Source organism: Mastigoproctus giganteus, chromosome 8 (genome assembly GCF_048544385.1).
Source record: "Mastigoproctus giganteus isolate SK-2022 chromosome 8, ASM4854438v1, whole genome shotgun sequence".
NCBI classification, from domain to species: domain Eukaryota; kingdom Metazoa; phylum Arthropoda; class Arachnida; order Uropygi; family Thelyphonidae; genus Mastigoproctus; species Mastigoproctus giganteus.
Window position 1 is genome coordinate 22,880,344 of NC_143582.1, and position 24,386 is coordinate 22,904,729.

General features: G+C 36.3%; 1 protein-coding gene across 7 annotated transcripts in view; it reads left to right on the forward strand.

Moving 5' to 3' along the window:
* LOC150081361 (splicing factor, proline- and glutamine-rich-like) overlaps positions 1-24,386 on the forward strand; it is a 266,228-nt gene that overhangs the window by 42,264 nt on the left and 199,578 nt on the right. For all 7 annotated transcript variants that reach the window (XM_090379723.1, XM_090379725.1, XM_090379719.1 and 4 more), the window contains exon 2: positions 4,267-4,568. In XM_090379723.1, coding sequence (XP_090235849.1) covers positions 4,267-4,568 — 302 coding nt within the window. The remainder of the gene's footprint in view (positions 1-4,266; positions 4,569-24,386) is intronic.

Consider the following 24,386-nt stretch of genomic DNA (forward strand, 5'->3'; position numbering starts at 1 on the left):
ATTCATGGAATTTGAAGTGCTGAACAAAACATCAAAGGCAGATATTGTTGGGATATCAGAGACATGGTGTCACACAGATTTAAGCAGTGCAGAATTGGAATTTTGGGAGTACAATGTGTAACTAAAGGACAGACAGGGTAGGAAGGGAGGAGGGATTATACTGTTAGTTAAGAAACACAAAATCTAAGGAAGTGTATCCAGTTGACACGGGTGGACAGTGCAATGTTGAGTCTGTTTGGTGTGACATAAACATTGGGAAAGGGAAAACGAGAGTAGGAGTATGTTATAGGCCGAATGATGCTGATGAGTACAATGAACAGTTGTGCAGAGAAATAGAATTGGCCAGTAAATCAGAATGTCTTGCAATGGGGATTTTAACTTTCCAGATATTGACTGGAACTTGTGATTGGTCACTTGCACGCTAGCAAGATTTTTGTGGATTTATTGGAGGATTGTTTTCTTCTGCAACATGTTTGAGGGCAACCAGAGGGAATTGATCTGATTATCAGCAGTGATGACCCATGCATTAGGAATCTGCAGATAAAGGAACCACTATGTGACAGTGATCACAGTGTACTGATGTGTTATTTTCTTAAAGATGTAACTACGATGAAGGGTAATGGGAAGGGTTTTTGTTTTCGTAAAGGTGATTACAGTGGTCTCAGACAGTTTTTAAATTCTATACAGTGGGATCAACTGATGATGTTAAAAACACTGAATTCTAAATGGGAATCCTTCAGGACTTGGAGGCTACTAGGCTTTTCATACCAACTAAGAAATACTGTTCAAAGTTCAGGCCTAAATGGATGTCGGATGAACTAATGAGGCTTGTGGCAGAAAAGAAAAATGAATGGGATGCATATAAATTACCCGGCAGCACAAGCCTACGACAGATATAAGCTAGTTTGTAATCAAGTTCACAAACGAGGTTAGGCAGGCGAAGGCAGATTACAAGTAATCTTTGGCAAAATTAGAAGGGGCTGAATCAGATTGGTCCACTTAACATAGATGGTTTGACTATTGATGATCCTGCTCAAGTAGCTGATAAGCTGAATGAGTATTTTGCATCTACATTCACATATGAGGAGTTATTCAAGGAGGAGAATGACAGAAGTTTATTAAACTAACAAGGAGCTAAGTGAGTTTGTGTTAACTGAGAGCAAAGTGGAGGAAAAATAGTTGAAGGTAAACTTTAAAAAAAAGGCACCTGGGACAGATGGAATCTATCCAGTTATGGAGGCAGCAAGGGAAGTAAGCAAACCCTTAGCCATAATTATGAGAGTATCTTTAAGAGTCAGGGGAGGTCCCCATGGACTGGAAATGTGCAAATGTATCTCCAATTCACAAAGGGTGACACAAATAATTATAGACCTGTAGTTTAACTTCTGTTCCAGGGAAAATAATTGAGTCACTGGTTAAAGAGGTGATTCAAGATCACCTAGACAAGACAGCAGCAATAGTTCAGACTCAGCATGGGTCATTTGTTAAGGGGAAGTCTTGTCTGACCAATTTGATTGGATATTACGATGTGGTCACGAAGGAACTGGATGCTAAAAATAATTTTGATGTATACTTGGATTTCAGGAAAGCTTTTGATACTGTTGCACATGGAAGACTGCTGTACAAATTGGAGCGGTATGGCATCAAGGGCAAATTACTGCAATGGATAAAGGGATGGTTGAGTGGGAGAAGACAGAGAGAGTAGTAGCACCACTGTAGCAGGAGGTGCAGTGGTGCTACTACTTCCTGAACATTTAGAATATGTCCTTTGCAACTTATCTGATGCTTCTCTTTCGTTTGACATTTCTTCTGGTTGAAATCTTTTGAGATGATTCATCATATTTGTGGTTGTAAATGTTTTGGCTGTTTTACCACCCCTTTATATGGTGGTTTCACATAAATTGCATATGCACACAATTTTGTGCTTTGGATTTATCGTAAAATACTTCCATGCAATACTTGGTGCCATAATGGTCACCTTGACAATTACTTAAATCAAGGGCTGTAGTGGGGGATATATTATTATTATTAGCTATATGGTGCAAGGATGCCTGAGGTGTGTGTGTGTTTTTTTTTTTTTTTTTTATGAAAAGCCCAAACATGAGAGGTATTAGAACCTATAGTACTTAGTACCGTGCTTGGGTTGGAGGTTGAGACGAGAAAAGATATTTGTTGACATTAGACGTGAACTTCTGTAGACTAATATTCAGGAAATACGTATGAAGGAAGGTTGTTCCAGAAAACGGCAGTTGAATGAATAAACGAGGAAGATGAAAAGTTAGTTCTGCGAGTTTGAAGTTGGACAGTAAATGGATGTTGGCTGGTGGCGGCACATGTTTGGGCTGTTTTGAAAGAGAGAGTGGGGATTATAGAAGCCAATTCAGAAGAACAGTGCCCGTGGAAATATCTGTAGAAAAGGCATGCAGCAGAAACAGTATGTCTATGAGACAGCGAGTGGAGAGACTGTTAGAGAGAAATCATTAATTAACCTAACTACCCTCTTCTGAATGGAATCTAGAAGCCTAAGAGAGGTTTTGGGGCACCACCCTGTCATTAGGGTGGAGATTCAAGGTTCCACTGTACTAGTTAAGGGTTAAGATTCATGTGGAATTAACTCTTATATATGGTTTTTTTTTTTGTTGCATGGGTCAACCAGTGTGCTCACTACAGGGCCAATGTAGCTTATGTTTAAATGACTTTAGGGGGGGGAAAATGTATCCACATTTATACTATGTATGTCAGGCTGCATGCAGTAAATAGAACATCACAGTTCATTTTCATATAAAAATAGTATTATTATCTGAATTAATTATGTAGCCAAGCATTCGTTCCCTTTAAAAGTTCATACCTAGAAGAAAATCACAAATAAACATTTGTCTATGGAGAAACCTGTATATTTAGTTAATGATATTCAGAAAGTTGGATGCTATATTGCTATGCTGGGGGGAGGTGTCATTTATTATAATACAAAATAAGTTCCAGTATCAATCTTTAGCAGGATGCTGTTTGGAGCATATTTATTAAAACTTGTTTATCAGTTTATTATTTTGCTATAGCCATTTGAATTTGAGCCATTACATTGATAAAGAATGCATTTCAATCTCGTTATCAGTTTCATCGATAAAAAACATGTCTATCACATTGATGTATAAAGTATTTAAACAATTGTGTGAACTTTAAAATTCATTTTATGCATTAGTAATTGTAATTCCTGTGATTAGAAAGTTTTGTACGTTAAAAATTGTAATTGTAAAATAAGTGATTTTGACCATCAGTAAATGTAAGAGGGGTTTCCGAAAAGTAAGGTAACACATTTTTTCTCTTGATGATGTTTAATAATATGAAGTCGAAATTACACATCAAGAAATAAGTGAACATGCATTTGTCTCAACGATGGTTCAGTTTATCAATACCAGTACTGAAGAAGTCCATTCCCACACGTAGTAACCAAGATTGCACAGCCTGATGAATCTGCTCATCCGTGGTGAAATGCTTTCCTGAAAGGTGTTTTTTCAGAGGGCCGAACAAATGGAAGTCTGAAGGTGCTAAGTCTGGACTATAGGGGATGTGACAGTTTCCCAACGATTATGGTACAACCACTGATGAGTGGTGTGGGCAGTGTGTGGAGTTGCATTGTCGGGCAACAAAATCACACCCCTTGTCAGGAGCCGTGGTTGTTTGTGTCGAATGTTGCCTTTCAGTTTTTCCAACGTTGCACGGTAAAACTGTGCATTGGTTGTTCCTCCCGTCGGCAAGAAATCCACCAACAGGAATGCCTTGGTGATCCCAGAACACTGTGGCCATGACTGGAGGCCTGCCCACCCGATGTCAATCTTCAATGTCAAAATGACCCGCTTTAAATTCATTGCACCAAAAACACACCTGCGTCTTTGTCATCACCTTTTCGCCATACACAGCAACCAGTTAACGGTGAATGTCATTTGGTGAAGACCCTTTTTCTTGCAAAAAGCGAATAACTTCACGAACACCTGTTTTGGACAACACTCGCATGGTGGCCACCATTTTGCAATTGGAATCTGCTGTGAGGTGACAGTACTGCAACACTGCACTGGTGGTCTTTTTGAATGGTATTAACGAGTCTATCTGTCCACTGCATTTCATCTCATTCTCTTTCACCACTATTAAGAAAAAAAAATGTGTTACCCTACTTTTCGGAAACCACTCGTAAGATGAACTACACACTTACCGTAGTGCATGTATGTGTGTTTATTTTTTCAGTTTTTAATTCATTTTTCATCCAAATAGGACACACGGCTTAATGCTGAGAAAGCAAAGGCTGCATTGGATACATCACTTTGTGGTGGAAGAGCACTTCGCGTAAGATTTGCTACTCATGGTGCAGCATTGAAAGTAAAGCACCTTAGTCCATGGGTGTCAAATGAGCTTTTAGAAATGGCATTTTCAATTTTTGGTGATGTGGAACGAGCAGTTGTGATAGTCGATGAGCGTGGTCGTTCTCTTGGTGAAGGTATTGTTGAATTTTCTAAGAAGCAAGCTGCCCAGGTAGCTTTGAAGAGATGTACTGAAGGCTACTTTTTATTAACCAGGTATTATTCGAAATAGAATTTTGAAATTTGAAGTATGGAAATTGATGGCATTTTAAATATGTATGCTAAGTTTTATATACAACTTCCTTTTATATCCTTTATTAATTCTTGTATTGTCTTTTAATCATGGTTATTAGTCATGAGTCTGTTAACTGTGAGTAATAGAACTCTAACTTGTGAATGAGTTAGCAGGTGAGAAAAATTTGAAATTATAGGAGAGTTGCCAATAAGCATTTAAAATATTTTGTCTTCATATGGTCTGTTTCTGAGAATATTGTGGCTCAGACTAAAAGTATTGTTCTAATTTTATCCTCAAGGTTTGTAGTGATTTAAAGTCTTTTATAATTTTGTAGACAACATTAAAAATTTACAGCACAATAATTATACATTTTATTTGATACAAGCAATTACAAAAGTCAATTATTTTATTTTATTTGTTATTGATATATTTTTTGAAATGAACCCGAGGTTAGGTGCACGTGATACTTGCACCTAACAGAATATATGAAAATTGCCCAAGTTGGCAACAGTTGTACTGAGAAATTTATGCATGTCTTTTCTCTGTGGGATTCATTAATGATAATATATACATGACTCTTTTCTTGCTTACCCTAGAGAACTAAGCAGTTGGTCACAGGAGCTGTGCAACTTGTGTACTCTTCGCAATTCTGTGAGGGGTATTTGCAAAATTCATGGCATGAGTATGAAGGGTTTATTTGAGGAGTCTCATAATGTTACTTTTTAAACATTATCCCCTTTGTAGTCAATGCATTTTTGCCAACAATGGTGCTAAGAAAGTTTACTCTTTTGCCTCCAGGAATGCATCCACTGCAGCAATGACATCACTATTGGTGGGAAAATGGATGGATGCCAGCCAAGTATTTTTTCAAATTAGGAAATAGATGAGAGTGCTACGGTATTAGATTTCAAAGCTGCACTCATGCAACAACAGACTTATGAATTGGTATGTTGTCCTGGTAAAACAAGGTTCCTTTGCAGAGTTTTTCGGAACATTTGTCTTTGATGTTTTCGAGCAGTTACCTTACAAGTTCTTCATAATATGTCCCTCTAACTTCTGGGCTTTCTGAAGGTAACCCACTAGCAAAACTCCATCAGCATCCCAAAAACCGGTGCCATCACCTTGCCAGCAGAAGGAATTGATTTGGCCTGCTTTTGAAGAAGAGAACTGTTTCCATTATTTGGACTGCTCCTTTGTCTATGGCTGAAAGTGATGGATCCGAGGCTCGTCCATGATCACAAAGCTTGCAAGGAAGTTTAGATCTGCTTAAATGTGGTACACATTTTCAGGTGAGATGCCAAGGTGCTGGCAATGTGCTAATCTGTCACTTGTCAATCACTCGTCACCAGATTGTGCACAGTGTCAACTTCTGGGGTGGTGGACATTGCAGGTCTTCCACAGCATGCATCATCTTCCAGGCTTTCCATCTATCTTTTAAATTCTGCTGCTCATTCTTAACCATGGAATAGGAAAATGTATCCTCCTCCAATGTTGTAACCACATCCGCATGAATTGCCTTTAGGTCCTTTTTACCCAATTATTGGATGATTGCACAATGGCTGATTTTGACCATCTTTCCTCATACCTGTAATTAAATGTATTAAAGCTTCATGGTGGGTTACTATTTGAAGTATTATACATTAAATACAGAAATTTTTAATACTATACAACTACCCTTTCATACTCAAACCAATAACTTTTCAAAAGCTCCTCCTATACTACATAGGAAGAATTTGATGTTCAACCGGATGTATGTTGAATCATACAAAGTTTTCACATTGAACATCTATAGATTATTAAGTTGCATTGAACCTTTTGATTTAAATGTGCTGTAATTGCACTTTGAGTTAGTTGTCTAACATTATGAAAAACCCCGTATAATTTTATATATTATGAATTAACATTAAAATGGAAATTTTGTGATTTTTTTTTTTTTTTTTTTTTATTGATACTGCAGAGTAGTGATTCTAGCTCACTCTTGACTTTAAACAATATACTGTTTTTACTAAACTAATTGCAAGGATTTTAGATGTGGCGCTAAATTTTAATCTGATATTCAGAACCCTTGTCAAGTGGGTGATAACTGTTACTATTTGGAAATTGTGACACTGATTTCAAATAATGTTGTCAGTGAAGGGTTTGTAAAAATTTGTAGGCTGATAGGCAGTCATCTAGTGTGCCACCAGAGAAGTCTTTTCTGCTCCCCAGTCACATTGTCCATCCAGCTGTACTTATAGTATCTTTTTAGGGACAACCTAAACTTTGGTATCTTCATTAAAAATCAATTAACTGCTAGAAGTCACTTTGCTTGTTGATTTTGTCCAGAAGTCATATCATGCTTCCCGTGACAAATTAGGAGCTCTTAGTGACCTGTGCAGGTTACATAGTATGCACCCACTTGTCCATGCATTTTTAAAATTTTTTCTTTACTTTATTGAATTTAAAAGATTTATAAAACAGTACTTATAACCCAAACTAAGTCTTTGTATTCCCCACCTCACACACACTCATTTCCAGTAGTCTTTCCTATAGTCTATTTTTGAGTTTGTTTATTTCTGTTTAAGTAATAGAAGGTTAAGACTCGAAATTAAACGCATAGTTAAAGCATCATTAAAGAGAGAAATGTGACATTTGTAAAAGTGTTATATCATATTGAATAATGAAATTAAAAAATTCATTTGAGCAATGTGCAACTCGTAGGAATATATTTTCTTACTTTCAAAATTGATACTTCTCACTTAAGCATGCTGACGACCAGTGCTCGCCAGATTTGAAAATGATGCACCATCATTTGATGAAATTTATAAAAATGTAATTTTTCACTGGGGACTTGTGAACCATTCAGCTGTGCATAGAAATAAAGTAAAATTCCATTACAGTGAACTTACTGTGTATACACAAATCATTTTATTATATTGAAATTTCATTATAATGAAAAGCATTATTTGTCTAAATAATTTATACTGTGCAGCACAGAAATAGAAATTTTTGCAATATTTTTATTTAAATATTGACTTTAAAATGATAGATATGTACTGCAAAAGTAAGTATTAGAAATGCTGTTCATGTAAAATCTTTATAAACAGAAATAAGGCACAGTAGATACCATATTTCTTTGATTCTAAGATGCCATCGATTATAAGATGCAATCTTAATTTCAGTACCACCAACAGAAAAAAAGTTTTGATTCTAAGAAAAAATAAAATGCTAAAATATATCTAACAAATATTTTTGTTATAATAGAATTCAATTTACTAACAACAATAGTATTTATCAGTAGGTATGTTATTCATCAATTCCTTCTAGGCTGTCGATATCTGAACCAATATCAAAGTCTACTTCACATTCATAGTGATTCTTCTGAGCTGTCGTTATCTTCATTATCCCATAATATACCGTCTTCTGAGTCATCGAGAGCATTGGTGATGCAACATTTTTTAAATGAGTGCTTGACTATTCTTTCTGGGAATAGCTTCCAAGCTGTTGATATCCGTTCTGCCAATTTTGATGCCGTCATTTTCTTAATTTTTCTGGAAGATGTCAGGGGAAGATTGTCAGTCAACAGCCAGGATTCATATTCCTTTCTCAAGCAATTCTTAAATGGTTTGTTGACTGAAACGTCGAGTGGCTGCAGTTGGCTAGTCATATCACCAGGAATCACAACCAAATTACCACGTTTTTGCATGATTTTATTTTTGACCCATTTGGACAAATGTCCACGAAATGAATCAAGTACTAGTATTCTAGGTGGATTACAAAGACTTCCATGATGTCTATTCCACACAACATTTAGCCAGTCTTCCGTAAGCTCTGCCGGCATCCATCCATTTTTCTGTGCATGCACAATAACATCTTTGGGTGAAAATTTCATTCTTCGTTATGGAATTTCGATTTAAAATTAAATATGGTGGCAACTTTCGACCATCAGCGGATGCATAGCATCACAGTGATACACTGCTTTTCATAGCCCATGCTTATAATCTTAATTTCTTTAGCACCTTTAGTGTTGACGGTGTAATTTTGAGGCATATTGAAGAAGACTGTGGTTTCATCAGCATTTCCACTTTGACCAAAGTCATAGCTTCTTTTTTTTCCTTAATTTCATCACCTGTCGCTGAAAGTAATCAGCTTCTGTTGAAAGTCTGCAGGAATTTTTTGACAGATGGATGTTCGGTGCTTTAACGATAATCTGCTATGATGCATGGCATCAGCTGCCACTGCTTTCAAAAATTATTTTCTCTATTCCGAGGGACTTGTCAATTTCTCCGGCTTTCAATTGTGCATGGCTTGTCGAGTGATGGGTAATCCTTTTGTATGTGTCTCCATTAAAAAACGTATCACAGCTTCGTCGACTTGTGGAAATCTTCCTTTCTTACACCCTGTAAACGATTTGGTTGTTGATATGCACAAAAATATGGAATTGTGATAATTTCTCCAACGACGAACATTTTCTTCACTAACGTCAAAATGTCGACCAGCAGCTCTATTTCCATGTTCTTTTGCATACAAAAATAACAATGCGGTTTCTAGTGCAATCTTTTAATGTGCAATAAGGGATCAAAATGAACGAAATACAATAACTCCACTTCTTACGTACTTTTGAAGATACAAACAAAACTTCCTAGTTTTTGCTGAGTGAGCTCCACTGTAATGAAACAACGGTGGCTTCACATTTTGAAAGTGCGTGAAATTACCCATGCCACTTTATTCTCCAGTGGAATTGGAGAATACGATAATGGTCAAACTTTGGAGGCGGTGTTTCCGTGTAAAAAAAAAAAAAAACGTGTGGTGCTGTGTGCAAAGCACGGGAAAATTCAAAAAAAAAAAAAAAAAAACTAATTGTAAGACGGCCATCGATTCTAAGATGCGCCCTGTTTTTAGAGACGTTTATGGGGGGGGGGGGGGGAGTGCATCTTAAAATTGAAGAAATACAGTATAACTTATTGTTAATTTTAACATATTGTGTCAGCCCCCCCCCCCCCCCCCCCAGATTAATACAAATCTGTGTGGCGAATGTTAACTTCGATATTGAAAATGTGTGGGTTTCACTTGTACTAAGTTGAATTAGATTACTAGTGAGCCACTTGAGAAAGTTTTTAGTATGTTTCCTATAAGAGGCCTATCTGATTTTTGTGTTTTCCTTCAATTTGAGCTTTGTAAAAAATTTACTTTGTGGGGAGTGTGGTTTGTGAATTTGCCATTTCATAGACTATATAACATATAACTTATGTGTGTATGTTTATTTTATTTAATTTTATTGTGAAAAGTAGCCGATAAGCATCTTGTGACTTTTAAAACTTGCCTTTTTATAATTTCAAATGATTCCTCCCATAGGCATACTTGGAGGTCCAGGGGAATCAATTTCTCATCTCAGAGTCTATAAATTAATGTGTACTTTTTATTTTATTTTAAATTTTTTTATGAAAAGGCACCAGTAAGCCACTGTATTTGCTAGTGGGGGATTGTATTTGAGCATAATCACATAGAAAATATAATGGAGGGTGTGCTACTGAATTATTTTGATGTATTTTTTAAAATCACATTTTTTTTAAGTGAATCCTCCCATCGCAGCATTGGAGGTGTGCATATGAAAATTTGCCATCCTCTAGACCATAAATTGCATATCATCATGTATGCGTCTTATTTAATTATTTGCAAAATGGTGCCCATTGCCATAGTTATTGGGAAGACTTGAATTTGAGCATAATCACATGGAAAACAACAGATGTGTGGTACTGACTTCTTTTGCTGCATCTGGAATCTTTTAAAACGTTTTTTTTTTTTTTTTAAGTTTCCCTTGTTAGCCAATTTATTTTAGGCACAGTTTAACTTTGACAATTTGTCATACTGAATTGTTCATCAACAATTTTGTTCATGCAAGTGCAAAGTGGGAAATTATTTGTGGCTTTGAATTTCTTGTGGCAAAATAGAGGTTTCATCATTTGTCACACATTTGGAGAAGTCTGGGTTGAAGTTCTGTCATATAATAGAGGAATTTCTAAAGGTGCATTCATTTGGCACTGTTGTTGTGGCCAGTCTCAACTGGAGGAGTAGGATTTTTTCCCTGTTAATTACCCCTGATTTTTCAGCCCACACAGATTACAAACATCATACATAGTGATGTATTATGCCCAAAGTTGCTGGTGCACCTCAAAACCAAGAGCAACTGGGACTTGGAAATATTCTCATTATAGTAAAATTTCTGTTAACAATGTAACTGTTTTAATGATATTTTACTTCCTCAGCAAAAGAACAGAATCTATGATTGACAGGTAGAACTTCCTGTGAATAAGTTGGTATCGTTCTCCTGATTTAGTCTGTTTTGGTAATGAAGTTTAAAGATGTAACTGGACAATTTAACGACTGTTGGTCTATTAAATTTGCACATCACATTCTTCAAATAATGAATAATAAAATGGTGTGAGACCTGTTTGATTGAAGAGCTGTTTTTGGATTTTCACACTTGCCATAATGTTTCAAAGGAGCAAAGCAAGGTGCTTTACTCACACCAGAAGGGAACAACACGAACAGACTTTCCACATGTATGAGAACTGCCCAGAGTTTTTGTTAATATTTTGTATAAAACTGTTGTATAGTTAGTGTATAGCATCAGATTGTAGGTGTATACAATGAAAGCAAACCAAGTTTGCATAAAACAGCATTGTTATTTCATATCGAGTTGTTTCACAAGTTGCCCTACTTACAATACATGCCCACATCCTAAAACTTTCCAGTCTTCTATTATCTTCCTTCTTAATGTCCATGTCACTGTTCCATAAAGTTCCTCACTCTGTACCAGAAGTGTGGTACTTTGTGCACTGTACCAATCTTTTCCTTAAACCAATTACTAATCTCCCACATTATCTTACTCTCTGCTTTTTGCTTCTGCTACCATTACTCTTCCCAAAACTTGTTCACACCTATATTGTTCCATTTCTACCTCAGTATTTAACTTTTCTTTCTTCTGATGTATTCATAACCTTTGTTTTCTCGATATTTATTTTCATTGCAGACCTATCAAAACTTTCCTTTAGCAGCCTATTAATTTATTCAGCAATCCTTCATAATTTGCCACCAGTACAATATTGCAAATCCAAAACTCTCAATAACCTTTTCCTCATGTTTGCCAAATACAATCCTCCCTCATCCATATTCCTTTATCAAATGCCTCTTTAACGATTGCTTCTATATACAGCTCATTCTACTATAATACACCATCTTACAATACACTTCTAAAGTTAAGTGCATATATATAATACACTGTCTTCCAGTATGCAAATGAAACCACTGCCACCATGTTACACTCTTTCTCTCACTAGCTTTGTTTCAGTTTATAATGCCTATGAGCAAGTATTATATTTTTGTGTAAAAATTTATAAGTTCTTCTGTATACATATTCTTATACTATTCTTTACTATAAGAAATGTGTGAAAAAAAGGATGATAGTGTTTCAGAAATGGAAGTATTAGTTTTGGTTTCCAGCATGGATTCATATATTAAATTATTAAATAAAATGCAACATTTTATTTAATAACTTTTGAATTTTAATTTGTTATTTTCCAATCATAGTGTCTTTGATTTGATAAAAATGGAGTAATGTATATATTAGTATAGTCACCCCAAAACTTATGTTCATAACCATGTGTGTTAGTTATGTCTGTAGATGCATATATGCAAATTGGCTAGAAATTTTCCCAGCAAGTTATAACTTGCTGGGAAAATTCAACTCCCTTTAACCAAAATTGGCTAATGCAGCCTTGGTTGAAGAAGATTTAAGAAATTCCTCAGTCATCGACAAGCATTAAACCAGTGCTTTTCCAAACAATCATACAAGTAAGTTGCCACAGAGGGATAAGTATTGACTGTTTATAGATTTTATAGAATCTATAATCTGATAGAGGGCGCTGACTCTCTTTAAAAATTACGCTTGTGAATTACAGGCTCCGAAAAAGTGATGTGTTTGCCTTTTTATTTACCTAATTGTTATTTTATATTGTACTTTATACGTAGTCTTATAGTTCTAGTTACGCTGGTTATTTTTATTTTTGATTTAGATAGAGTTTTTGTAGATTACTACTTAATATACGTAAAACTGTTATTTCGTTCGAATCTTGCAGCCATTGTTTTTGTATAGAGTGGTAGGGAATTCAAATTTTTAATTGTGTTAACTAGGTAGCTCTAACTTATAATTATATAGCATAATATGCATCACTGTTTCTATTAGATAGCGTAGTATTGACATTTAATTAATTAAATTTATTGATCTTATTAATTTAAAATATCATGCTGCAGACTAGAGCAGCAAAGCAACAGACACAAAGTGGTAGGAGTGCTGTGACTCGGGGGAGAACTGAGGGGGGGGCGATTCTCAAACGCATCACAGCCTAAAAAAATGTGCAACTTGTGTAATGTTTACTGAACTCTCTGGAACAGAACATGATATTGCCATGGGGGATGTCTTTGTGTATGTGCGCGATGTAAGGAGTGTAAGGAAATCAGGTGACAACTCAACGTTGTTATGGGCCTATATGAGTGCTTGAAGGACAGGGTGGATGCCCTCAAAGGTTCTAAATTGAGGAGCCCCTCAAGCTCTCAGCTGCCCACATCAACACCAGAGCTTGCGCTTGGTCATTGCGCGACACAGCGGCAACCCCCAAGGCAGAATGTGCTGGTCCCAGAGGAACTAGTAGTTGTTGGTGACTATTGTCAGGGAAACGGGGAACATGCTTTGTAAAAAGGATAGGTGGAACAGGACCAGGGTATGTCTGCCAGGGGCAAAGGTTGATGACGTAGAGCGGATATCATCTTTTAAGGGCACAAATGGTGATATAGTTCTACACGCTGGCACTAATGATATTAAGAGTAGGAGACTGGCAGAATTACTTAACAAGTACAGGTCACTGTTGAACAAAAGCCATGAATTAGGGTTGAATTTGAAAGTGTCTGCAATTCTGTCCAGACACGATAGGAGGGAGTATATGATGAGAGCCTTGTCGATCAATTTGGCCATGGAAAGATTGTGCAAGGCTCAAGAGATAGACTTTTTTTCAGCCTGATCTGTACTTGTTAACAGGAGAGACTGCTTCTACAGGGATGGGATACACTTAAATAGAAAAGGAGCAAGAATATTTGCTGATGCTATCGAGGCAGTGTTAGGTGGGTCGGAAAACTGCTGGCTTGGGGGGATACAAGGACTAATAGTTTAACAGTAGCAGCAGGTAGAGGTGAAGGTGATTATTGCACAACTTCTATTAGAATAAGTAGCAACCTGGAGCCCTTGTGTTGGGGGTTTCAGGGACGGATGGAAGTCATCATGAAATAGGTGGGTATATGGGATGTATTAGGGTAACTATGAATAGGTGCATGTATGCTTGCATGTATACCAGTGCTAGAAGTATAGTAAATAAATTTGATGAATTTGAAGTGTTGGTCAAGACATAAAAGGTGGATGTTGTTGGGATAGCAGAGAAGTGGTGTCACCCAGATATAAGGAATGCAGAACTGGAATTTGGGGAGTACAATGTGTACAGAAAGGATAGGAAGGGAGGAGGTGTTATGCTGTTAATTAAGAAAAACATAAAATCAAAAGAAGTGCACCCAGTTGATATAGATGAACGGTGCACTGTTGAATCAGTTTGGTGTGACCTAAACACTGTGAAAGCAAAAATAAGAGTAGGAGTGTGTTATAGACCTAATGACTCGAATGAGTACAATGAACAGTTGTACAGAGAAATAGCGGGCTAGTAAATCAGAATGTCTTATAATGGGGGATTTTAACTTCCCAGATATTGACTGGAACTTTTGGGTTGGTCACTCACACACTAGTGTTTTCTGCAGCAGCATGTTTGAGAGGCAACCAGAGAGAGTAATACTCTTGATCTGGTTATCATTCGTGCATTAAGAATTTGATACACGAACCACTAGGGTTCGTGTATCAAAGATAAAGGAACCACTAGGTGGCAGTGATCACAGTGTACTGATGTGGGATTTACTTAAAGATTTAATTACCATCAGGTGTAAAGGAAAGAATTTTTGCTTCTGTAAAGGTAAGTACAGTGGTCTCAGACAGTTTTTAAATTCTGTACAGTGGGATCAACTGACGATGTTACCAACAGTAAATTCTAAGTGGGAAGCATTCAAGAAATTAATCTTGGATGCTACTAAAAGTCTCATACCTATTAAGAAATATTGTTCAAGGTTTAGGCCTAAATGGTTATCAAATGAACTAATGAGACTCGTAACAGAGAAGTAAAATGCATGGTATGCATATAAATTATCAAGCGACTCAGAAGCCTATGGCAGATATAAGCTAGTCTGTAATCAGGTCACAAAGGAAGTTAGGCAGGCGAAGGCAGATTACGAGAAATCTTTGGCAAAAGATGCTAAGAAAAACAGCAAGGATTTCTTTACTTATATAAACTCTAAAAGGAAGGGGATGAATCTGATTGGTCCACTTGACATTGATGGTTCGACTGTTGATGATCCTGCTCAGATAGCAAACAAACTGAATGAGTATTTTGCATCTACATTCACACGTGAGGAATTATTAAGGTTTGAAAATGGCAGAAGGTTATCAAATTGTAGCAGGTACTTAATGATTTTGTAATAACTGAGAGCAAAGTGGAGGAGAAATTGTTGAAGTTAAACATAAGAAAAGCACATGGGATGGAAGGGATCTATCCAGTTATATTAAGGGAGGTGACAAAGTAACTAAGCTGTTGTTTTGTTTATTTGGTTTTTAGGAGCATTAGCAACTAACGCCATATTGCTCCGGGATATGCGGTGGTCATTCCCTGACCTTTCCGCATTCTCCATATTTGGTGGTGACAGGCTCGAACCCATGTTTAATCAAGAAGCGTGTGCTACGCACTGCTGCTCCTTCCCACCTGGCTACGGAGGCGCCACACAACTAAGCAAACCCTTAGCCATAATTATGAGACCATCCTTGGACTCAGGGGAGGTTCCCACGGACTGGAGTGGAAATGTATCCCCAATTCACAAAGGGGAATCGAAGGGTGACATGAGTAATTACAGACTAGTTAGTTTAACTTCTGTTCCGGGTAAAATAATAGAGTCACTGGTTAAAGATGCATTGCAGGATCATCTAGACAAGACTGCAGCAATAATTCAGACACATCATGGGTTTGTTAAGGGAAAGTCTTCTCTGACAAATTTGATTGGTTATTATGATGTAGTTACAAAGGAACTGGATGCAAAAAATAATTTTGATATCATATATTTGGATTTCAGGAAAGCTTTTGACACTGTTGCACATGGAAGACTTGTACAAATTGGAGCAGAATGGTATTAAGGGTAAGTTGCTACAATGGATAAAAGGATGGTTAAGTGGGAGAAGACAGAGGGTGGTAATCAATGGGTTCTGCTCTTCGTGGACTAATGTTATTAGTGGAGTCCCAAAGGGCTCGGTGTTGGGTCCACTGTTGTTTTGTATATTTATCAATGATATTGATGAAGGTATGTCAGGCTTAGTGTCGAAGTTTGCAGATGATACAAAGATTGGCAGGGTTGTTAATGACAGTAATGGCAGTGTGCTACTGCAACATGATCTAGATAATTTGGGCAGGCGGGCTGAGAAGTGGCAACTGAAGTTTAACCTTGACAAATGCAAAGTACTGCATATGGGTAGAATTCACTGAGAGAAAAGTACCAACTGTGTGGTACCACACTTAAGGTGGTATAAAATGAAAAAGACCTGGGAGTAATTGTGCAGTCAGATATTAACCCCTGGCTTTTAGCCGTGAAGGGTATTGTGTACGGCATGTGCGTTTGTATGCAATAAAGAGTTCTTCTTATATGAAGTTTTCTGAGCAATGCAGACAGGCTGCCAGGCCAGGTCATGGGGTTTTGTCAGTGATTTATATGAATTTTGCTAGTAGGGAAAGGGAGGTGATTGTCCCTCTGTATAAGGCAATGGTCAGGCCACGCGTTGAGTACTGCGTACAGGTTTGGAGGCCTCATTTTAGGAAGGATGTAAATTTGCTTGAGCGTGTCCAGAGAAGGACAACAAGATTGGTGAGGGGAATGAAGGGATCCTCTTACCAAGAGAGGCTTAAGTTCTGCAAATTGCAATGGCTGGAGACTAGGCACCTGCGCGGTGATCTGATTGAGGTGTATAAGGCCTTGAATGGGTTGAGCACTGAATTCTGATGGGATCCTTCCACTTGTTCAGATTACGAACCTAAGGAGGCATAGATTCAAATTAAGAAAAGACAGATGTAGAATAGATATGCGGAAATTTGCCTTTAGCCAGCGGGTGGTTACTTGCTGGAACAAACTTCCATCTGTTGTTGTTGAAGTTGATAGGTTAAATAAATTTCAGGAGGAACTGGACAGGCATTTGGAGGGAATGGTGTGATTTTTTTTTTTTTTTTTTTTTTGGCTGATGCTGCATAAGCTCATACACTTGCTTTCTTGCATCACATGCCACTACTACTACTACAATCTTCCATGTCAGATAGCACGATTCCCACAGGAAGTAGCTATTGTTGGTGATTTTATGGTAAGGGAAATATATTTTATAAAAAGAATTGGTGGAATGTGACTAGAGTATGTAACATTAAGAGTGAGAGATCTGAGGATTAGGTAACAAGTACAGAGTAATGTGGGGGAAAAAAGTTGCAAGTCAGAATTAAATATGAAAATGTCTGAATTTCTATTGAGACCACAAAGGAGGAAGTACATGATGAGGGTCTTGCCAGTCTATTCAGCACTTGACACTGTACTTGTTAATAGGAAGAGATTGATTTTATAGTGATGGAATATCCTTAAATAGAAGGGATGTAAGAATATTTGCTGATGCTATCGAGGAAGTGTTAGGTGGGCGGGAAAACTTCTAGCTTGTGGGGGGGGATACACTGACTAATAGATTAACAGAAGCTGCAGGTAAAGTGTTAAGTGATTATTGCACTGTTTCTATTGAGATGTGCAAAAGTCTGTTAAGCAAGCCCTTTTAATGGCCTGCTGCAGGTCCCATGATCTGCAACCCTAACACAATTACAAGGTGGGCGGGTCTTGCCTTCTAACTAGGGTTGCCAGACTTTATTTTAAAGGACAATCCTTTATTTTAGCCAAACTCTCCTTTTCCTTTATTTTCATTTTTAAATGCCTGTGCCTCATAATGGGAGTGGCGGATTTCCGCACAGGTGTAGGAGACGTACGCTCGGACCCCCCCCCCCCCCCAAACCGACAAAAAATTACAATTTAATTTCAAAGTCTTAGCTCAAAGCTTTAACAGAGGATATGTTAAAAAACCCCTCAGATGCAAAATCTGCCAGTGAGAAATGAGCCTGTCTGGCTATGTATATGAACCTGTCCGGCTCATATACGTAGTTTCAAGAACACCATGCACTTTATACTTCTCAATGAAATTATATTTTTTTGACAAAACATAAAAGCTTGCACCTATGTGGCTATGATCTAATTTTCACAAAAATCGTGCGACTGGTAGATAAAATCATAGGTATCGGAAAAATCACTTTATAATATGGAGTTCAGTGGCTTTGTTTAAACTGTTTTTCCTATAACTTTACAAAGAAACAATGATCTATTTCATTTATGGTTATAGGCACCTACATATTTCATGTTATATACAAACATATTTTATTTTTTAGCCATCAAAAATGGAATTTTGCCAAAAAAGAAGAAAGGGCTTTGTTCTTACAACAAAAATTGGGAGCAAGAATACAAATGGCTAGCTTCAACAAATAATCCTCATGACATGAGGCGGGGACATGTTTTCTATGCAGAAATGTATTTAAAGTTGGTTATATGGGTATCTTAGCAGTTACTCAGCATAAAGACTTGCAAGCTCGTAAATTGCCTCCACCGAGCGAAGTGGGTGCAATGTCAGGGTCTCAGCAAGGGTCTGATGGCTGAACAGCCAGAAGAACAATGGTACACAACATTTAACAATGGTAACCTATCAACTTCCATCTGTCGTTGTGGAAGTTGATAGGTTAAATAAATTTAAGGAGGAACTGGACAGGCAATTGGAGGGTATGGTGTGATTTTTTTTTTTTTTTTTTTTTTTGGCTGATGCTGCATAAGCTCCTACACTTGCTTTCTTGCATCAAGTGCCACTACTACTACTACTACTACTATTACACATTTCAAGATCAGTACATTTTTAAATCTTTGGCCTTTACAGCGAACTGTATCAATGACAACGAAAACGGTGTGGAGGTGAAAGGGGGAAACCCCTGGTGCCGTTTGACCCTAAACACACTTTACACTTTAAATCGTCTCAAAAACGGCAAATTCTTGAAATCTGCTTGATAGGTTTCTTGTGAAAAAGAACACGAAAAAAGAGGATTTAGTTACTGCAGCTGAAATAACTCATATTTATCAGTCATTTAAGCATCACCATTCTTTTAACTCATTAGATTGTAGCATGAATCTGATCTGTAAACTTTAAAATGATTCAAAAATTGCACCAAAAATATGTGTAAGAAATAAATCTGCTGCCATTTTTTGTAATGTTTTAGGTAAAAAGGCATTGCAAATTGTTTTGGATGATTTAAAACATCATGATCCAACATTATTTTTTTGTTTACAGATTGATGCTTCTAATAAAAAGAATATGAAAATGTTTCCTTTGTCAATTCAGTACTTCAAGAAAGAATTTGGTCCTACAAACTATTTAGTTGATTTTTTTGAAAATGCTGATGAAAGTACAGATGGAATGTTTGAGTGCCTAAAGAATTCAATGAGTAATTTAGGATTGGATTGGCAAAGGGTATCTAGTTTCAGTGCAGACAATGCAAATTGTAATTTTGGGAGTTCTAAATCCTTATTCCAAAATATTAAGAAATTAAATGAAGATGCAATTAAAGCAAACTGCCATGCTCACATTATTCATAATTTATCTAAATATGCTTTCATTAATTTAGATATTGATATAGAAAATATTGTCTTGAAAATATATGGTCGTTTTTCTGTTTCAGCTAAAAGAAGGGATAACCTTAAGAATTTCATGAGTTTGCCAAAACAGAGTTTAAGGGAATTTTACCGACCAACTAGATGGCTTTCATTACAACCACGTATAGAACGAATGAATTTTGCTTTCATGGAAGGCTTTGAGCCTTTATTTCATAAGCAAACCAAAAGACTGTTCCAATCGACTTTTTAAAATCCTTCAAATTAATGAAATTTCGACAGCAGTCCCTATAATTATAGAATTATATTTTCTTTTCTCAATGTATGTGATCAAAATAATTTGCAAAGCAATAAAGGAGCTTGAAAAGAATGAAATGTGTGCCAGCGATATATAATGAATGATCTAAAAATTCACCGAAGAATCGTCTTGATAAAGAATTTTTTGGGTATGAAGTTCATCAGCATTTTCAGAAATTAGACCCTGTAGTTAAAAGCACAGAAATAAATGATTTCAAAGCATTTTCTAATGCTGAATTGAAATATTTAGGAAATTTAATTTTAATGAAAATACCCCTTTTTTGAAACTCAGCAAAGCTTTAAAAGTGGTTGTCCTATGACTCATTTGTTGATCAGCATTTTCAGAAATTAGACCCTGTAGTTAAAAGCACAGAAATAAATGATTTCAAAGCATTTTCTAATGCTGAATTGAAATATTTAGGAAATTTAATTTTAATGAAAATACCCCTTTTTTGAAACTCAGCAAAGCTTTAAAAGTGGTTGTCCTATGACTCATTTGTTGAAGTAGCAGAATATTTTAAATTAACAGAAAAACTAAAGTTGGATATTAATGATTTGATGAGGTTTCAGTACTGAAAAATTATGAAACTGTGTCAACCTCTGAAAAATTTAAAACTTGTTCGAGTCAATGGCATTTAATTTTGAAAAGTTGATTTTAAGCTTTCAGATATTTTCAAGGTCATTTCACATGTTTTTTCAGTACTTCGGCAAATTCAGAAACGATTTTTAATGCTGAACTTGGAAGTGGAGGGATGGGCAAAATAGATGTTCAGTTTCACTCATAAAAAGCCAACTAATGATCTATTTCAATTTTAAAGATAATTGTTTAGATTTTTATGAGAATTAAAATTGATGCCGAAGTAGTTCAAAATAGGTTCAGTGTGAATGATTTCTAGCTATTAAACCAGTACGGTGTTTTACTTTTTTCACCTACCTTAGGAAATTTAATTTTAATGAGTAATTTAGCTTGATGCACTAAATTAATGCACTAAACTCGCATTAAAATATTTGAACGATTCATGCTTTTTATATCATTCATTTTCCTTATATATCAATCTATATCCTTCCCCACATAATGCTATGGTTTACCATTAAATATTTTAAATTCTAAATTAAACTCAAATTTGCAAATATTTATAGTCAAAATATGAAAACTAATTTTTAAACAAAGATCTAAAAAATATAAACAAAATGTTTAATTATTAACTAAAAAATCATTCAATTTTCATATTTTTTGGGGTGGAGTGAGAGTTGGAGAGTGGTAGCGTTAATTATTTTTGAATGTCCTTTAATCTAGTCATAGAAATCTGGCAACCCTAACACAGGCCTTGTAAATGGCCTATGTTGGGGTTACTAAGAGCAAAAACAGGTGCATGTACACTAAGTACTAGTTAGATCAGCATTCTCAAACTGTGTTTCACAGAACACTAGTTTTCCGTGAAAAATCTTAATTAATAATTAAAAAAATAAAATAAAATTAGCATATTTTTAGTGTACACCACTTTTGTATCATTAGAATATTTAACTTTTTTTTTTTTTTTTCCCAGTTAATAATATACTGGCATTGACTAATAATCAAACAGACTGCAGAACGCTTTATTTTTGGTGGTCTCCATAGAGAAGTATGCACAGAGGTGATGACATTTATGAAAAAAGTAGCAATGTGGTGATCTAGTATGCCATTCGTATACGATTTAGCCTGGAGTACATGGGTCGAAGGAGAGGAGGAAGCGAACCGATATCATAACTAAACTCACTTCCTTATATAAATTTTTTTGATATTTATTAGTATTTCGAAATATTAAAATGTGACCATGGATTTGTTGTTGAAAAAAGGAACTTTAAAATGAGAAGCAAAGTACTTCTAGTAGTGCAACTGTGGTCGATGAAAACGAACACAATATTGTCACACTTCAAAGTGAAGATGTACACTTGCATCCTTTTGTTCCCCAAAAACCAAAGTGAAAAAAAACAGGAACCAACTAATAAAAGACCAAAACGAAAGTATGATGACAGTTATTTGAATTTCGGCTTTACTTGTGTGGAAATAAAGATGCTCCTGGTGCACAGTGCATCAAATGTAATAAAATATTAGCAAACAGTTGTTTGGCTCCTGCTAAACTTGTGTTCCGTGACTAAAAAAGTTTGGGAAATGCTGGGTTAGATCATCAGACGTGGACGTTATAGTGTTTTCAGACATGGTGCCACTCAGACATAGGCAGTTGCAGAATTTAAATATGCGTAAAATGAACATAGAATTAAGGCAGCGCATCCTGCAGTGTAGGTAGCCAGTACAAGTGAGTCAGTTTGGTGTGACATAAGCATTAGGAAAACAAAAATGAGATTCGGAGTGCATTATAGACCAAATGATTGATAAGTATAATGAATAACTATACAAACAGGGTGGGCCAATAAATCGAAATGTCTTATGGTGGGGCATTTTAATTTTCCAGATATTGACTGGAACTTCTGGGTTCACTTACACAGTAGCAAGATTTTTCTGGATTTATAAGATGACCTTCCTACACCAGTATGTTAGAGATGCAATGAGAGAAAGCAATACTCTTACATCATCAGCCATTTTCAATCCACTGCAGGATGAAGGCCTCTCCAGCAACTTTCCAGTTCCTTCTGTTTTGAGCACTGGCCATCCATTTACTACCCAAAAACTCATGAATTTCATCAATCCATCTCCGCCTTTGTCTTTCAGGTTTTCTTCTAGCTCCTCTTCTGTTATTACCATTCTGTTATTTTTTTAGTCCATCTGTTATCATGTCTTTGAGCTATGTGTCCTGCCCAAGACCATTTTAGTTCTTTAGTTTTGATAAGAATGTCCTTTACTGGAGTTTGCTGCCTAATCCATGTGTTTCTCTTCTTATCTAACAGTCTGATTCTCAATATAATTCGTTACATTCTTCGCTGTGTAGTTCTCAGCTTCTCTTCCATTCTTTTGGTGAGTGCCCAAGTTTCACTTCCATAAGTCATGGTGGGGAGTATACATTGGTTCATTATTTTACTTCAGACAAACTGGGATATTGCTCTTCAGTATGTGACTATATTTCCTGAATGCTATCCATCCAAAATTTATTCTTTTCTTGACTTCCAGCCATTTATCATTATTACAGCTAATAACTTGTCCCAGATAAGTATATGACTCCACCTTTTCAATTACTGCTTCTTCAATCATTATTTCCCTTTCCGTGGCATACTTGTTCATCATTACTTTTGTTTTAGCCATATTCATCTTTAGTTCAAAATCCTTACTAACTGTGCACAACTGATTAAGATTTTCCTCTAATTCTTTGGGATCGTGGCTTATGACCACAATGTCATCTGCAAATCGTAAATGGCTTAGGTACTCTCCGTTCACATTGACTCCTTTCTGCGACCAGTCTAATCTTCTGAAAGCTTCCTCAAGGGCAGCAGTAAACAGCTTTGGAGATAGAGTCTCTTTGTCGAACTCCTTTCTCAATTTTAAATTTCCTACTGTCTTTATCTAGACTAATAAAGGAGATAGCACTCTCATATTTTCTTCAAAATCATAATATGCGGGGTATCTATGCCTTGTCTTTCCGGTACCCGAAACATTGCCTTATGCTTCATGGAGTCAAATGCCAGGATAATGGTGTTTTATATTCATTTGCTTTCGCCATTAGCTGTCATATTACGTGAAGGTGATCCATAGTTGAGAATTCTGTTCTAAAGCCAGCTTGCTCTTTCGGTTGATTCTCATCAAGTATTCTTTCTAATCTGTTAGTAATGACCCTTGTGAACAACTTGTAGATGTGGGATAACAAGCTAATTGGTCTATAATTTCCAATTTCTGATTTATCTCCTTTCTTATGGAGCAAAACTATGATTGCATTATTCCACTGCTTAGGTGTCATATCTTTTCTAATGCACTTTGTGAAGAGCCTTGCCAGTTTTTGTGTTATGTCTCTTCCTCCCAATTTTAACAACTCTACAGTAACTTCATCTTCCCCAGGGGCTTTCTGATTCTTCATTTTCTTCAATGCATGTTCTACCTCATCAGGAAGACTATCAAGTATGTTGTATGTGTTGCAACCTTGCAATCCATCTTCCCCACTGCTGGCATCATTCCCTCGCTCCTTGTATAATTCTCTATAGTAGTCTTCTGCTATTTGAATTATCAAGTGGAAATCACCAATGGAAACAGTGAAAGGAGTGAAGGTGGAGTTGGGTTTCTGGTCCATAAAGATTTTAAAAACAACATTTTGAATTCAAAAGTACATCACCAAGGGTGTCAAGACTAATACTCAAGATTTCTAAGAGATACAAGCTAAAGGTTATAATGATTTATGCACCAACATCGAGCCACGATGATGAAGAGGTTGAAGAAATGTACACCAAAATTGAGAGTTTCTAAATGAGCAGAAAACCCACCACACTATTATTATGGGGGACTTCAATGCTAAGGTTGGAAAAAGGCAAAACAGCGCAGAAAGAGGAACTATAAGAAATTTTGGAATTGATGAAAGAAATAAAAGAGGTGAAAGACTTGTGGAATTTGCAGAATCTCAAAGACTGTCAGTAATGAACACGTTTTTCAAGAAAAGGGTGAACAGAAAGTGGACATGGAAGAGTCC